The sequence below is a fragment of the Oncorhynchus clarkii genome, chromosome 17 (assembly GCF_045791955.1).
Source record: "Oncorhynchus clarkii lewisi isolate Uvic-CL-2024 chromosome 17, UVic_Ocla_1.0, whole genome shotgun sequence".
In the NCBI taxonomy this organism is placed as follows: domain Eukaryota; kingdom Metazoa; phylum Chordata; class Actinopteri; order Salmoniformes; family Salmonidae; genus Oncorhynchus; species Oncorhynchus clarkii.
Window position 1 is genome coordinate 2,617,381 of NC_092163.1, and position 15,952 is coordinate 2,633,332.

The 15,952-nt window shown below is 43.0% G+C and overlaps 1 protein-coding gene across 1 annotated transcript; it reads left to right on the plus strand.

The window, feature by feature from the left end:
- Positions 1 to 1,530: 1,530 nt before the first annotated feature.
- LOC139370060 (uncharacterized) lies at positions 1,531 to 11,652 on the plus strand. Its single transcript, XM_071109370.1, has 3 exons — positions 1,531 to 1,696; positions 8,902 to 9,116; positions 9,598 to 11,652. The coding sequence occupies exons 2-3, from the start codon at positions 8,918 to 8,920 to the stop codon at positions 11,586 to 11,588; spliced, it is 2,190 nt and encodes a 729-aa protein (XP_070965471.1). The 5' UTR covers positions 1,531 to 1,696; positions 8,902 to 8,917; the 3' UTR covers positions 11,589 to 11,652.
- Positions 11,653 to 15,952: the final 4,300 nt, after the last annotated feature.

The following is a 15,952-nucleotide window of genomic DNA, read 5'->3' on the forward strand; positions in this document are numbered from 1 at the left end:
CTTTTTTTATACATAATTAAAATCAGTAGAAGGTCTTTATATGTTTATATGTAGTCCAACGCTCTAACCACTAGGCTACGCTGCCACCCCTGGTTAACTAATAGGTCTTTATATGTTTATATGTAGTCCAACGCTCTAACCACTAGGCTACGCTGCCACCCCTGGTTAACTAATAGGTCTTTATATGTTGGCTAGGCCTTCTATAAGTCAATCATTTCACCTGATTAGCCTAAACTATATACGCTATAGACTATGCAGAGCCACGGTCGGGTCCATTCGGATCTATCAGCTGTGGTTACGTAGACCCGAGATCCGATGACAATCAAACAGGACCTGAGGGACAGGTTAGAATTTCAGACCAGAATGGGCGCGGGTCTCGGGTATATGAAGACCTCTAATTGACATCCAAAGTAAACAATATGAGTGTGTTGTTATGTCATGAGTTGGGTGCTGTGGGTAACCGGAAGTGGTCTTGTGATAATTGTTGGGTTTCTGCTGGTCAGAGTGAGAAGGCGCGTTAAGTGAGTGGGGGCAAGAAATGTGAATTGTTTTGAGCTCAAGAAAAGGGCGCCATTGAAAGGAGTGATTACTGGGGTAGCAGTAAATGTAAAAGTGGACCAATTGAAGGGAAGATTCCCGGTGTTTGTGATGCTTTTCATTTGGCGACGTAGACAGGGTGGTGTGAGTGGTGAAACAGAAGTCATTGTCTGTTCTTTTGAGTTTGGATATTGATTCTTTGCCCGACAAAGTGATGTTAGGATATACAAGTTATCCTGTACAAGCTTTTGTGCCGAATACATTATGTTGTTACAGGTGTCAAGCTTATGGGCATGTGGCAGCAGTGTGTAGGAGGGAGGTTCCTAGGTGTGAGAAGTGTGCAGACAGGCATGAGACAAAGGCATTTGTAGAATTGGGGAAAGTAGTGGTATGTGTTAATTGTAGGTGTGTCTGGGGATCAGAAATGTCCCGTGCGAGAGAGGCAGGTTGAGGTTTCCAGGGTTAGATTAGTGCAGCAGTTGTATGCTGAGGCAATGAAGAAAATAGAGGAAGATGTGTCAAGGGGGGGATCCTGAGAGGAGTGGTGCAAGTAGTAGATCTGTACCAGTACAGAGGGATAGGCAGAGGAGTGTTATGTTTCAGTAAGATTGGATTTTTAGTATTTATAGCAATGGTTATTAACTGTACTGCAGGGATGGAACGTAAAGTCGCAGAACATTTAAGTTGTGGCAGCTGCAGAGAGGTATGTGGGTGTGTGAGACTTGACATCAGAAGAGTTATAGGGTGTGTTAAGTGGTGGTGTCCCATCAGATGTAAATAGTGGAGTTGGGTGGTGTTATTTAAAAAAAAAATATATATATATATATATATATAACAATTGTGAGTGTTATATGGTAGGGTATTTGTTCATGTATTTTTTTCAAACAAACTATAAGGGAGTTCTACTCCAGTCTAGATGGTGGCGGTAATGCAACATGTATTGGATGCCAAACGCCGTTAAACCACACCGAAGAAGAAGACGCATTTCCGCCAGAAGCACGACTCTACGCTGATACGACGCTCACGAACATTTTCTGCCGCATCTCATCAACCAGACCAAACGCACTCGGGAAGTGGATGAATGTTTCCACTTGCTCTACGAGACCTCGCCATTTCATCAAGTTCTTATCGGCTAAATAATTAGCTACAGGAAATCAAGGTAACCTATTGCTAATTTCCAAAACATGTTAAACGTGAGCTTGTAGCACGGTCTGTAAAACTAACGCATTACATGATTAAACGGTAGTGGTTGCCGCGGCTTGGCTTTGTTGTTCCCCCAGCTAGCTAAATTTAGCTTTTAGCGATAAGCCTCTTGTTAGTTAGCTAGCTACACATCTCCCGTCCAACCCGTTTGTGTCGATAGCTAGCTAACAAACTAACATAATTTCGGGGTAACGGTTGAAGTGACTTTTACTTAATAGTTAGGCATCTGTCGTCTCATTGTGAGTAAACTGACTGTGGCGAGGAATTAGCTAACTAGCTAACCAGCCAACCGCCAGCTCATATAGCCACATATAGCTAAACAAAATGTCTTAACTACAGCAACGTTAATCTGAACCACTAGGTAGCTAAATTGGCTGGGTTAACCGTTGCTAAACTCTTGCTATCTGTTATGAAAACAGCTAATCCCTGAACCGTTTATCACAACTTCTTAATTTGCATGATAACGTTATGTCGACAACTTGTAGTAATTGTATTGTTTCTATCAAAATAATGGCGCTGTGAAGCAGGCACACAAGCGTTTCGCTACACTCAAAATAACATCTGATAAATATATGTGACCAATACAATTTGATTTGAAGAATAACTAAATTTCTTCCGGGTCACGGTTTTTGTTTGGAATCCTTCAGAATAAGAGAGTCGTCATGTATACTTATGCAATAAGGCCAGAGGAGGTGTGGTATATGGCAAATATACCACCGCTAAGGGCTGTTCTTATGCGCCACGTGGCGTGCCTGGATATAGTGGTGGGGAGTCGAATCTATTCCTTAAGCTTCGATTCCACTAAACTCCTTAAGGAATCTATTTGCTGTAGTCTACTTTGAAAACAAACTCACAGCAAAGAAAGAGCGAGGGGGAGAGAAAGAGATGGGAGGGGGCACAGCCAGAACCATGCATTGGTAATCAAAAGAAGTAGGCTATCGCAATACTGCATTTGCACAAGTTCACTAGAGTAGGGGCTATCGACACACTCTAAACACACTAGTGTTTTTCATAGTGAAGAGAAAGAAGAGCCAGCGTGTTAGACAGAGGATCGGGGCAGACACAACCGTGCACATAGGCTATATCTTGGTTATCTGTCTCGTCTAGCAATGCATCATAAATTCACCAAAAGTATATATTAGGCTGTCAATGACTGGTTAAGCTATTCTTCATGGTGCCAGTGTATTGAAGTTGAACATAGCCAAATGCATCAGTTTAATTAGCCCTAAATATGCATTAAAGCGTGTTTTGGGAGTCGAGCAAGAGTCGGCTCCAACCGCAGGGAGTCGGCTACCTGGACACAGCCCATGGCCATGGGCTCCGGAGTGGCGCAGTGATCCAAGGCATTGCATCTCAGTGCTAGACGCGCAACTACAGACACCCTGGTTCGAATCCAGCTGTATCACAATCGTCCGTGATTGGGAGTCCCATAGGGCGTCGCACAATTGGCCCAGCGTCATCTGGGTTTGGCCGTCATTGTTAATAAGAACTGACTTGCCTGGTTAAATAAAGGTATAACAAAAACTTATGCTATTATAAACTGGTTACCAAAGTAATTAGACCAGTAAAAATGTTGGTCTTATCATACCCGCGGTGTACTTAAGGGATAATCAACGAGGGTTATGTCTATGGAAAATAATGAGTGACGTGGAAGGTGTTTTCGGGAACTGATAAAACTGACCTATTTTCCAGAGAACCCATAGAGCCCTGCGTTGATTATCCCTTTCATACCACGGCTATAATTTAACACCATTTGCCGGTAGAAATGTGTTCAACATCCACTGAAGTAGCTAGCAAGTTTTTCTAGGTGGCTACAGTAGTTGCTGTGGTAACCAAACAGACTTGCTTGTTTAGCTAACCAAACCACCAGTCCTAGCTTGCTGTTATGAAAATCGAATTCAACAATACCAATACTGTTTTCAATTACACTTTTGCAGCTCAAACAAAACTTGTAAAAGTTAACTATAGCAATTTTATTATAAGAGGTCATATTAAAGAGACGCTAATCATCTTAAATCCCCTTGTTTCATATTGGACATAAATATTGCACCGTACATAATCGATTGTGTGTCCGTAAAACCAGGGTCCGGCCTACAAACTAAAGTCCAAAGCATACAAAACGGAAGGGTTTGACCCAAAGTTTAATTTGAGTTTTTTTCACTGGGGTATTAGTCGTGCAATTTTACATCTAACTACGATGTTTGGAGCAGTATTTCATTTGCATTAAAACGAGTCTGTCGTTGAATGACAACAAACCTTCCCCACAGTTGACCAATCACAGACAGGGGCGTAGACTTTGGATACTAGACTTCAGCTTGCCTCAAGAAAATTGTGTGCGCCCGAACAGTCAAAAGAAGAAAAAAAACATACGAACACCAAAAACGAACAAAAATGTCATCAAAATATAAGGGCAAATAGTTTCTACTGGGAAGCATATGGCAAGCTTAAGGGATGGTTGATTGATCAAGAGCATTGTCTCTCCGTTGACCCAGTCAGTCAGTTAACAGAACCAAGACGTTCTAAGGAAGGTCCAATCATTTTTCTTGTTAGACCCAACTTTTCTGAATATCAAAGACGTTCTGCGCGATGCGGAAGCTGTTGGCAAGTTAGGGACTTTGTTGCTTCATTTAGAGTTTGTTGACCCCTCGTTATTTTTCTTGATTTTAGTCTAGCGACAAATTCAGCTACTTTTTTTAGGCTGCCATTGGGAAGTTTTCTATGGTTTTGATTAGGGATGCACCGATATTACATTTTTTTGGACAATATCCGATATTTTCCTTGCCTTAAAAAAAAAAAATATACCGATTTGATTTTTTTAAATTGCGGCCTTTGAACTATATGAGTTGTTAAATAGTTGAAACGCACACAGTACGTTATTTTTAGGGCATTTACGTGTGTCCCCATTACCAGTAAAACATAATCAAAACCCATTTATTTCACTTACTTGCTGTGCTGTTTCGTTGTTCATTTGTTCAGTCGTTTAATTCTCAACCGGGATTTCATCATACATGTCAAGCAGTAAAGTTTCAGCTCTGTCTGTCCGTGGCCTCTCTTCCTCGGTGCGTCACTGTCACTGTGTCTGTTTCCATCTTTTCCAGCTGTGTCTAACATTTCACGTAAACCCTGTTTCTTGTCTGCATCGAAGTAGCGGGTCTTGTACCTAGCATCGAGCATGGTGGCGACACAGTAAAGAGGCTCAGAGAGAATGCCACCGAATCGCTTGTTCACAGCCTCTACTAGAGTACTTTTCCAAGTTAACCCCACAGTCTGTTGGCATTTTATTTTGAGCAGGCATGAGAACCAGCACATTTTTTGAGCATGCAATACGGCTTTCCTCAGTATGAAATCCTTGTAGACCCACTTTGCTGTCAGACTCAGAACGCTCACCGCTGGTCTAAATGTCAGTCGTGAAGCAAATGGCAGTGATGCCCATTAGCAAGTAGCTCATAGACGTGTGTTTCATCAATACTCCGGTAGGGCAACATCTGAAAAATGGCGCCTATTTGGTAGTGTGTACCGGTGCTTGACCAGTTGGGGAAAGCCAACATCATCCACGACAGAGAACGGTTGATTTTTTTTTTTTTATTTTTTTTAAGGGCAATGAATTACATTATCTTGGCATTTAATGGATTTAGTCCTTTTGAGTTGTCTCGCTGAAATGTTCTTAATCTTTCAAATGACTGCTGGACTTGTTGATTGCTCCATCCACACAGCAGACATTGTGGGCTAGGTTAGGAATGCTGTGTTGCACGTGTAGGGCTATATTTGTTGTGGCGTCATTACGTCATCTATCTACGTTATATAGGTATGGACGTCAGCGTTAAACTAGACAGCGGGCCGATGTTGGCATTTTTAGCTAATATCGGCCAATTCCAATACTCTTACCGACCTATATCGTGCATCCCTAATTTTGATAGCATTTAGCGACTTTTCCCACTCAATTCTGCTGTGAAAGCTGTCTGTGTAACGGAAATCACAGCAACGGCGCACACAGGCAGAGAAGCACAAGGGGAGGGGGTGAAAACACTACATCGGGGACCAATAGCGATTCTCACTGAAATTGTTGGCAACACCGTGCGGAAGAGCGAAACAAACCGCATGTTGAATATAGTGGCATGATAAAGCCTAAAGAACTAGGACCCAACGGAAATAACTTCATAAAATAAAAATGTGACTTAACTGAAATCTAGGACCGTCTCCGACTAAAATGACAATTTAAAGTAAAAATCTTGGTCGAGCCAGAGTTGCCTATTCTTTAAACTTTTCCATGTATAGACGGACACATCCTATTTGTTTTAATCAAATCATCTATATTCATGTAGCTTGTCTGATGCTTTAAGCACACTGTTTGATTAAATAATTAACACACACAAATTACTAGAGGGAGTCCAACCAGCAATTTTTTGAATGTGGTGAGCCAGGCTCCGACTTGCTGTACTGTGTTTTTAAAAAAAATGTAAAAAGATTGCAAGTGAGACTAGCCCCTGTTGTCTCTCCTCCCTGCGGCAGTGACCACCACAGAACATAGTGTTTATCGCGCTGTCCGTGTGGCTTAAACTGCGACATAATTTTAGCCATTTCTGACTGAACAGTAATGTTCGCAAAATCCCCCATTTTGTTTAGGATAAACATTCCCTATTGGTTTCCTCCCTCAATTTTCTTAGACAATTAAAGCAAGGGCTGTTTCCTTGTCTCCTCAAGGGGTACGCGCAACGCTGTCGGGGGTACGCCAAATACAAATGTGATTCACATTTATTTTTTTATTTCTTTTAAACAACTGTACATTTATATTTTCCAACGGGGCTATACATTTGGACGAGATTTGTTTCTCGCCTGAGTAGCCTCGTTTCACTGCCAAAAATGTTATTAAACCATCTAGTGTTCAGCGAAATAACAACACAATGTCAAATATACAGGTAAATAATTAACATCCAATCACAATAACCGTTACTCATCCAATCACAATAACCGCTACTCATCCAATCACATTAACCGTTACTCTCTAGCGCACTCTTGCGCAGACATTTAAAAATGAAACATGACCATTTGAAAAATAAGCCACGGGAGTTTTTTGAGCGAGAATAAAGACAGTTTTCGAGTAGTAAGACGTGTATAAAAGCAACAGATACCATTTTAATAAGAAGGTGCTAGAAGCGTCTTATATGGTGAGCTACTGAGTGGCTAGGACAGACAAGCCCCATACTATTGTGAAGGACTTCATTCTTCCTGCTGCTGGGACAATGCTGGAGGAAAAGGCCTTAAAAAAACTATACAGACAATGCCTCCATCAAACACTGTTTCACGACCCATCAGTGACACGGCAGGAGATGATTTCAAACAATTACTACTTCACATAAATGCCAGTGAATTCTATGCGTTACAGCTGGATGAGTCAACGGAGGTGGCGGGCCTGGCACGGCACGTCTGTTAGGTTTATGGGGGCTCTTGGCAAATCGCACTGTTAAGACACGGATGCCCTTTGCAACCACGTACCTATGTGAGAGTGGATTCTCGGCCCTCACTAGCATGAGAACAAAATACAGGCACAGACTGGAAAATGATTTGGGACTGAGAACTCTCTACAATACAACCCAACATTGCATAGTTATGTGTATCCTTTTAAGCACATCCTTCTCATTAACAAATAAGGTTTTATATGTAAGATGGTTAAATAAAGAGCAAAATGATTTGATTATTATTATTTGTGCCCTGGTCCTATAAGAGATCTTGGTCACTTCCCACAAGCTGGGTTGTGACAAAAACGCACTCATTCTTATGTTTAAAACATTTAGTGTGTGTGTGGCAGGCATACAATGATGGCAAAAAGCATTTGAGTGTGCGCTGACCCTGGTGCTAGAGGGGGTACGCAGCTGGAGGTTGAATGTTTGAAGGTGCACGGGACTATAAAAAGTTTGGGAACCACCGTCTTCGACTGATGGGACTGTACCATCCACACCATTTGTCCACTCAGACAGGTGTGAATCAGAGTCTTGTACACCATGATACAGTGCATTCAGAAAGTATTCAGACCCCCTGAATTTTTCCACATTTTGTTATGTTACAGCCTCATTCTAAAATTGATTAAATACCCCCCCCCCCCCCCCCCCAAATTTATTAAAAATAAAACATACCTTATTTACTTAAGTATTCAGACCTTTTCCTATGAGACTCGATATTGAGCCCGAGTGCATCATGATTCCATTGATCACGTTTGAGATGTTTCTACAACTTGATTGTTGTCCACCTGTGGTAAATTCAATTGATTGGACATGATTTGGAAAAGCACACACCTGTCTATATACGGTCCCACAGTGGACAGTGCATGTCAGAGCGAAAACCTAGCCATGAGGTTGAAGGAATTGTCCGTAGAGCTCCTAGACAGGATTGTGTCGAGGCACAGATCTGGGGAAGGGTACCAAAACATTTCTGCAGCATTGAAGGTTCCCGAGAACACAGTGGCCTCCATCATCCTTAAATGGAAGAAGATTGGAACCACCAAGACTCTTCCTAGAGCTGGCCGCCCGGCCAGGTGACCAAGAGCCCGATGGGCACTCTGACAGACCTCCAGAGTTCCTCTGTGGAGATGGTTGTCCTTCTGGAAAGTTCTCCCATCTCTGCAGCACTCTACCAATCAAGCCTTTCCGGTAGAGTGGCCAGATGAAAGCCACTCCTCAGTAAAAGGCACATGACAGCCCGCTTGGAGTTTGCCAAAAGGCACCTAAAGGACTCTGACCAAACCAGATTGTCTGGTCTGATGAAACCAAAATTAAACTATTTGGCCTGAATGCCAAGCGTCATGTCGGGAGGAAACTAGCCACCGCTCATCACCTGGCCAGTACCATCTCTACAGGGAAGCGTGGTGACAGCATCATGCTGTGGGTATTTTTTGTCAGCGGAATTATATCAAAATAGTGGTGGCAACTTCCTCTGGAGGGGTCCTTTTTTAACTTAAAACCACCTCTTCCGAGCAAACAAATCAAATCAAATCAAAACATATCTATCTATTGTGATCTAGTGTGCCTGAAGTCGGATTAAATCATTTTCCATCAGTTAACTCGCTTAGATACATGTTTGTCTTTTCCAGAGCTATACAACGATCGAGGGTTTGAAAGTCTCACACTGAACTCTTTCGGTCTCCTCTTTTTTTTAATTTTTTTTTAGATCTACCCAACATACCATGTCTGGCCCGGGTTCTGGATGGGGTGTTCCAGCCCAGAGAAGCTCACAGCGGGCTCCAGAGTTGCTGTTAGTGAAGCTGGGGGACTGCAATCAAACAGTGGAATTCAATGTGATTGTCAAGGAGGAGGAGGAGGAGAGAGAAATCAATGAGGGGGAGGAGGAAGAGCGAGAGGATGACAGGGACTCGGTTGACCCAGGTAAATTCAGGCTAACATCCTCTTTGGTTCAGAGAGGTAAAACTACAAAGCAATGAGTTGGTCAGCTAACTTTGATAAACAACTCAAAATAGCTATTGGTTTTCTGGTTCATTAAGAAATGTAAACTTAGGTTTTTGGTTGTTGAGTTAATGTCTATCATATCTTTAAAAAAATAAGTTATTTATTAATATTTGGGCAAGTTAGCTGGCTAACTCATTGATTCTGGTTTGTAGTATAAACCCTCAGTCTTCTGTATGTGTAAGAGGGAAGGCGAATGCCAAAACAAAAATGTCTACAGACCAATGTGCAATGCATCGTAATTCAACAATTTGTGTTATCTATGTGTGATGCAACAAGCCCATTGCAAAGTATTTATTTCAATACACTGTTAATTCTAATGACTGAATCCTGCATTATTAAACTTAAATACTTTGTTTCTCTCTGTCTGTTTCTTATCCTATATCTGTTCATATTCTTACAGGAGAGAGCCCCAACCCAGACTCAGTCAACAAGCCCAGTTCCACAGCATCAATACTACCACCTGGTTGTGGGAGTTACCCCTGTCCTCAATGTGGAAAGTGTTTCAGTTCCTCAACTCATCTAAAGAATCATCAAAGAGTACACACTGGAGAGAAACCTTTCGACTGCTCAACATGTGGGAAGAGTTTCAGTGAGAAAGTAAACCTTAAGAGACATGAGAGAGTACATAGTGGAGAGAAGCCTTACCACGGCACCACGTGTTGGAAGAGCTTAAATCACTCAGGAAGCCTTAAGGAACACCAGCGACTACATACATGGGAGAAACCTTACCACTGCTCTCTTTGTGGGAAGTGTTTCAATCGAGCAGGAGACCTGAAAACTCATAAGAAATCACACAGTGGAAAGAAGCCTACCTGTACTTTCAATGTGATTGTCAAAGAGGAGGAGGAGGAGGAGGATGAGGATGAGGAGAAGGAAATCGATAAGGAAAAGAGGGAAGAGCAGGAACCTAGTGGTGTAGTTGACCCAGATACATCAAGACTATCTGGTCGTGGTCGTTACCCCTGTCCTCAATGTGGGAAGAGTTTCAGTTCCTCAGGTAATCTAAAGAATCATCAAAGAGTACACATTCGAGAGAAACCATTCCACAGTGCCACATGTGGGAAGAGTTTCAGTGTAAAAGTCAACCTCACGAGGCATGAGATGGTACATAGTGGAGAGAAGCCGTACCACTGCACCAAATGTGGGAAGAGCTTTGTCAATCATTCTGGAAGCCTTACACATAAAATAGTACATACAGGGGAGAAGCCTTACCACTGCTCTCTGTGTGGGGAGGGATTCACTCAGCTAAGAAGTCTTAAAAGTCATGAGAGAATATCCATTGGAGGGAAGCCTGCCTGTGCTTTTAATGAAATTGTCCAAGAGGAGGAGGGAGAAAAGAAAGAAGTTGAGGATAAGGAGGACAATAGCGGTGTAGTAGACAGTGCATGTCGGAGCAAAAAACAAGGCACGAGGTCGAAGGAATTGTCCGTAGAGCTCCGAGACAGGATTGTGTCGAGGCACAGATCTGGGGAAGGGTACCGAAAGATTTCTGCAGCATTGAAGGTCCCCAAGAACACAGTGGCCTCCATCATTATTAAATGGAAGAAGTTTGGAACCACCAAGACTCTTCCTAGAACTGGCCGCCCGACCAAACTGAGCAATTTGGGGAGAAGGGCCTTGGTCAGGGAGGTGACCAAGAACCCGATGGTCACTCTGACAAAGCTCCAGAGTTCCTCTGTGGAGATGGTTGTCCTTCTGGGAGGTTCTCCCATCTCTGCAGCACTCTACCAATCAGGCCTTTATGGGAGAGTGGCCAGACGGAAGCCACTCCTCAGTAAAAGGAACATGACATCCCGCTTGGAGTTCGCCAAAAGGCACCTAAAGGACTCTCAAACCATGAGAAACAAGATTCTCTGGTCTGGTGAAAACAAGATTGAACTCTTTGGCCTGAATGCCAAGTGTCACATCACCATCCCCATGGTGAAGCATGGTGGTGGCAGCATCATGCTGTGGGGATGTTTTTCAGCTGCCGGGACTGGGAGACTAGTCAGGATCGAGGGAGAGATCAACGGAGAAAAATACAGAGAGATCCTTGATGAAAACCTGCTCCAGAGTGCTCAGGACCTTAGACTGGGTCAAAGGTTCATCTTCCAACAGGACAACGACCCTAAGCACACAGCAAAGACAACCCAGGAGTGGCTTCGTGACAAGTCTCTGAATGTCCTTGAGTGGCCCAGCCAGAGCCCGGACTTGAACCCGATCGAAAATCTCTGGAGAGACCTGAAAATAGCTGTGCAGCGACGCTCCCCATCCAACCTGACAGAGCTTGAGAGGATCTGCAGAGAAGAATGGGAGAAATTCCCCAAATACAGGTGTGCCAAGCTTGTAGCGTCATACCCAAGAAGACTTGAGGCTGTAATCGCTGCCAAAGGTGCTTCAACAAAGTACTGAGTAAAGGGTCTGAATACTTATGTAAATGTGTTATTTTAAATAAATTTGCTAAAATTTCTAAAAACCTGTTTTTGCTTTGTCATTATGGGATATAAAAGTGATGATAAACTATTTTTTTTATAAATTTTTAGAATAAGACTAATGTAACAATGTGTAAAAAGTGAAGGGGTCTGAATCCTTTCCGAATGGGTTGTATATGAACGCAGCTTCATTAAGGCAGTTAGATGCAGTTCATCATAGCGCAATGCTCTTTATTACGGGAGACAGTTTTAGAACTCACCACTGCATTCTCTACCAGTAAATTGGTTGGCCCTCTGTGATGTCATCACTGCATTCTCTACCAGATGTTTGGTTGGCCCTCTGTGATGTCATCACTGCATTCTCTACCAGATGTTTGGTTGGCCCTCTGTGATGTCATCACTGCATTCTCTACCAGATGTTTGGTTGGCCCTCTGTGATGTCATCACTGCATTCTCTACCAGTAAGTTGGTTGGCCTGCTGTGATGTCATCACTGCATTCTCTACCAGATGTTTGGTTGGCCCTCTGATGTCATCACTGCATTCTCTACCAGATGTTTGGTTGGCCCTCTGTCACACAGGTAAATAAATTGCTATGTTTTAATTTATAAAGCCCTTTTACAAAAAGTCTCACCGTAGCTAACCTGTTTACCACATCTGGTCTCAGGGATGGTTAACTCTGGAAACTCCTTTGGTCTCTACTGAGTTCGGTACATCAGATTTTAGTCTTCTTGCACCTTATTTGTGGAGCAGTCTTCAAAATGTTGTTAAATGTGATGTTTTGATGCTGCTAAGTGGTCATTCAGAAAGCTGATTGAGGACCTTATAACTGATGAATGTTTATTTCTGCTTGCATTTTGTATTTATACTGGGGGGAGAAATATTAACGCAACATGCAACTATTTCTAAGATTTTACTGAGTTACCGTTCTTATAAGGAAAATCGGTAAAAAAAAAAAATTGAAATAAATTCATTAGGCCCTAATCTACCCGAACAATGTAATAGTCTGGTGGCCATTTGATGAATTGTTCAGCAGTCTTATGGCTTGAAGCTGTTAAGGAGCCTTTTTGTCCTAGACTTGGCGCTCCAGTACTGCTTGCCGTGCGGTAGCAGAGAAAACAGTCTATGACCTGGGTGATGAAGTCTTGGACAATTTTATGGGCTTTCCTCTGACACGCCTAGTATATAGGTCCTGGATTGCAGGAAGCTTGGCCCCAGTGATGTACTGGGCTGTGCACACTACCCTCTGTAGCGCCGAGCAGTTGTCATACCAGGCGGCGATGGAGAGCATCCTGACTGACTGCATGGTGCAGCTGTAGAACTTTTTGAGGATCAGGGCACCCATGCCAAATCTTTCCAGTCTCCTGGGGGGAAAAGGTTTGGTTGTGCCCTCCTTACGACTGTCTTGGTGTGTTTGGACACTGATAGTTCGTTGGTCATGTTGACGCCAAGGAATTTGAAACTCTTGACCCGCTCCACTACAGCCCCATTGATGTTAATGGGGGGCCTGTTTGGCCCGCTTTTCCTGTAGTCCACGATCAGCTCCTTTGTCTTGCTCACATTGAGGGAGAGGCTGTTGTCTTGGCACCACACTAACAGTTCTCTGACCACCTCCCTATAGGCTATCGTCGGTGATCAGGCCTATCACTGTTGTGTCATCAGCAAACTTAATGATGGTTTTGGAGTCTTGTTTGGCCACGCAGTCGCGGGTGAACAAGGGAGTACAGGAGGGAACTAATTACACACCCCATGAGGGTCCCCAATGTTGAGGATCAGCATGGCAGACGTGTTGTTGCCTGCCCTTACCACCTGGGGGCGGCCCGTCAGGAAGTCCAGGATCCAGTTACAGAGGGAGGTGTTTAGTCCCAGGGTCCTTAGCTTATTGATGAGCTTCGTGGGCACTATGGTGTTGAACGCTGAGCTGTAGACAATGAACAGCATTCTCACATAGGTGTTCCTTTTGTCCAGGTGGGAAGGGCAGTGTGGAGTGCGATTGAGATTGCGTAATCTGTGGATCTGTTGGGGCAGCATGCAAATTAGAATGGGTCTAGGGCAGTGGTTTCCAAACTTTTCATAGTCCTGTACCCCTTCAAACATTCAACCTCCAGCTGCGTGTACCCCCTCTAGCACCAGGGTCAGCCCACTCAAGTGTAGTTTTTTGCCATCATTGTATGCCTGCCACACACACTATACAATACATGTATTAAACATAATGAGTGTTTTTTTTTCACAACCCGGCTTGTGGGAAGTGACAAAGAGCTCTTATAGGACCAGGGTACCAATAATAATAAATAATTTTACTCTTTATTTAACTCTTACATATACCTTATTTGTATAACTCACCTCTGAGAGAGTCTGGTCTTTCACCTGCTGAAGACAAACAGAATATTTGGTTAAACAGAGAGACCTGAAAGAAACATCTACATCAGTGGTTCCTAAATGTTTTAGTCTCATACCCCTTCAAAACATTCAACCTCTAGCTGCGAATCCTCCTCTTAGCACCAGGGTCAGCGCAGTCTCAAATGTTTTTCAAACTCTCAAATCATTGTAAGCCTGCCACACACTATACGATACATTTATTAAACATAAGAATGAGTTTGTCGCAACCCGGCTCGTGGGAAATGACAAAGAGCTGTTATAGTACCGGGGCACACATAATAATAATAATCAATAAGGTTGTACTGTATTTAGCCATCTCACATAGAAAACTTTATTTGTTCATCGAAAATTGTGAGTAACTCACCACAGATTAATGACAAGGGTGTGCTTGAAAGGATGCACATAACTCTGCAAAGTTGGGTTGTATTGGAGAGAGTCACAGTCTTAAAATCATTTTCCACACACAGTCTGTGCCTGTATTTAGTTCTCATGCTCGTGAGGGCCGAGAATCCACTCTCACATAGGTACGTGGTTGCAAAGGGCATCAGTGTCTTAACAGTGCGGTTTGCCTAGGCAGGAAATCTGGCAGTGCCTTCTGATTTTAAATTCAATTTTCACAGAACCGCTTGTTGCAATTTTGATGAGGCTCTTGTTCAGATATCGGTAAGTAGACTGGAGGCAGGCAATGAATGGGATAATGAATCCAGTTGTTTGCGTCATCCGTTTCGGGAAAGTACCTGCATAATTGTGCACCCAACTTACTCAGGTGCTTCCCTATATCACATTTGACATTGTCCGTAAGCTTGAGTTCATTTGCACACAAAAAAAATCATACAATGATGGAAAGACCTGTGTGTTGTCCTTGTTAATGCAGACAGAGAAGAGCTCCAACTTCTTAATCATAGCCTTGATTTTGTCCCGCACGTTGAATATAGTTGCGGAGAGTCCGTCTAATCCTAGATTCAGATCATTCAGATAAGAGAAACCATCTCCCAGACAGGCCAGTCGTGTGAGAAACTCATCATGCAAGAGGTCAGACAAGTGATTATGGTCAGTAAAAACCTTAAGCTCATCTCTCAATTCAAATAAACGAGTCAACACTTTGCCCGTTGATAACCAGCGCACTTTCTGTATGTTGTAAAAGCGTTACATGGTCGCTCCTCATATCCTTAACGTAGTGCAGAAAATACGAGTTTATGGGCCTTGCTTTAAGTTCACCATTTTCACTGTGGTGTCAAACGTCTTTCAAGCTGCGGTGGATGCTGCAGTAAACCCAAGTGGGGTCGGGAGCAACTGTTTGCACGCGCGTTACCACTCCACTATGTCTCCCTGTCATGGCTTTTGTGCCATCAGTACATATACCAACATGAGCAGCAGCTACGTTGGTGGAATTCCCACGAGAGAGCAGCGGTTAATGTGATTGGATGTTAATTATTTGACATTTTGTATTTGACGTTTTGTTATTTCACTGAACACTAGATGGTTTAATTTTATTTTTGGCAGTGAAACGAGGCTATTCAGGCTATGAAAAAACCCTCACCCAAATGTATAGCCCCGTTGGAAAATACAAATGGACTGTTTATTAATGTGAATCACATTTTTAATACCTGATCTACGGTGTCCGGGAGGATGCTGTTGTGAGCCATGGCCAGCCTTTCAAAGCACTAAATGGCACTTCATGGCTATTGTCTGTGATGCCTCTTCTTCGTTGGTAGATTGCATTTATCGATGACAAGTCAGTATAGTAACATGAGGAAAATAAAGGATAACAGATGCTGTACACTGTTGTAATAATATGACATCACACTGCTGATAGAAATATAATGTAATGACAGCTGTCTTGTTTTGGTTGAGAAATCTATTTTCGTTTGTTTTGACTGACTTCTTTCCGTCGGAGGCCGGTAAAACATGCACAATGACTACGCTGACACGACGCTCACGAACATTTCCTGCAGCATCTCATAATC